Here is a 931-nt window from a genome sequence, read left to right on the forward strand (position 1 = left end):
TTTAAGTAGCATCAATTTTATATCCTTCCATATTAATTTTAAGTAGCATCAATTTTATATCCTTCCATATTAATTTAAGTATCATCAATTTTATATCCTTCCATTTAATTTAAGTATCATCAATTTTATATCCTTCCATTTTAATTTTAAGTAGCATCAATTTTATATCCTTCCATTTTAATTTTAAGTAGCATCAATTTTTATATCTTCCATTTTAATTTAAGTAGCATCAATTTTATATCCTTCCATTTTAATTTTAAGTAGCATCAATTTTTATATCCTTCCATTTTAATTTTAAGTAGCATCAATTTTTATATCCTTCTATTTTAATTTTAGGTAGCATCAATTTTTATATCCTTCCATATTAATTTTAAGTAGCATCAATTTTTATATCCTTCCATTTTCATATGACAAAACTGCTACTGTTTACCAGCATCAGAAAATGTTACATGAACATCTTCAAAAGACGTTTCTCAAGATCATCTTCGTCTTCATCCTGGAGCTTTGGCTCTCGTGATTTTTGGTGAAAAGCTTCTTCTTCACTTTCTTCTTCATCATCTGCGCTTTTCTTATCCATTTCTGCCAGTTCTTTTTTGATTTCTGAAATTAAGGCGAAAACTTAAATAAAATTATCCATTTATTAGTACTATTACATAAGTTCAATATCAAATAAAATTTATGTAGAAGAAAATAATGCATATTTTCGTTTTTCCTGTTTTCTTCTAATACTCTTTATTAAAGGTAAAATTAAAATGAGGTAATATCAATAAACAATGTCATTCGAACAGAGAAGTTAAGTAATCGTGTGTTTAATAAACAATGTCATTCGAACAGAGAAGTTAAGTAATCGTGTGTTTAATAAACAATGTCATTCGAACAGAGAAGTTAAGTAATCGTGTGTTCAATAAACAATGTCATTCGAACAGAGAAG

The 931-nt window shown here is 26.3% G+C and overlaps 1 protein-coding gene across 2 annotated transcripts in view; it reads right to left on the reverse strand.

Moving 5' to 3' along the window:
- LOC106473019 (trichohyalin-like) overlaps positions 1-931 on the reverse strand; it is a 23,049-nt gene that overhangs the window by 4,867 nt on the left and 17,251 nt on the right. Inside the window, exon 9 of one of the 2 annotated variants that reach the window (XM_022401527.1) lies at positions 431-600. In XM_022401527.1, coding sequence (XP_022257235.1) covers positions 446-600 — 155 coding nt within the window. In that variant the 3' untranslated portion in view covers positions 431-445. Of the gene's footprint in view, positions 1-255; positions 601-931 lie in introns of those variants that run through there. The other variant, XM_013933693.1, reaches the window with a different exon arrangement.

Source organism: Limulus polyphemus, unplaced genomic scaffold (assembly GCF_000517525.1).
Source record: "Limulus polyphemus unplaced genomic scaffold, Limulus_polyphemus-2.1.2 Scaffold5814, whole genome shotgun sequence".
Taxonomy (NCBI): Eukaryota; Metazoa; Arthropoda; class Merostomata; order Xiphosura; family Limulidae; genus Limulus; species Limulus polyphemus.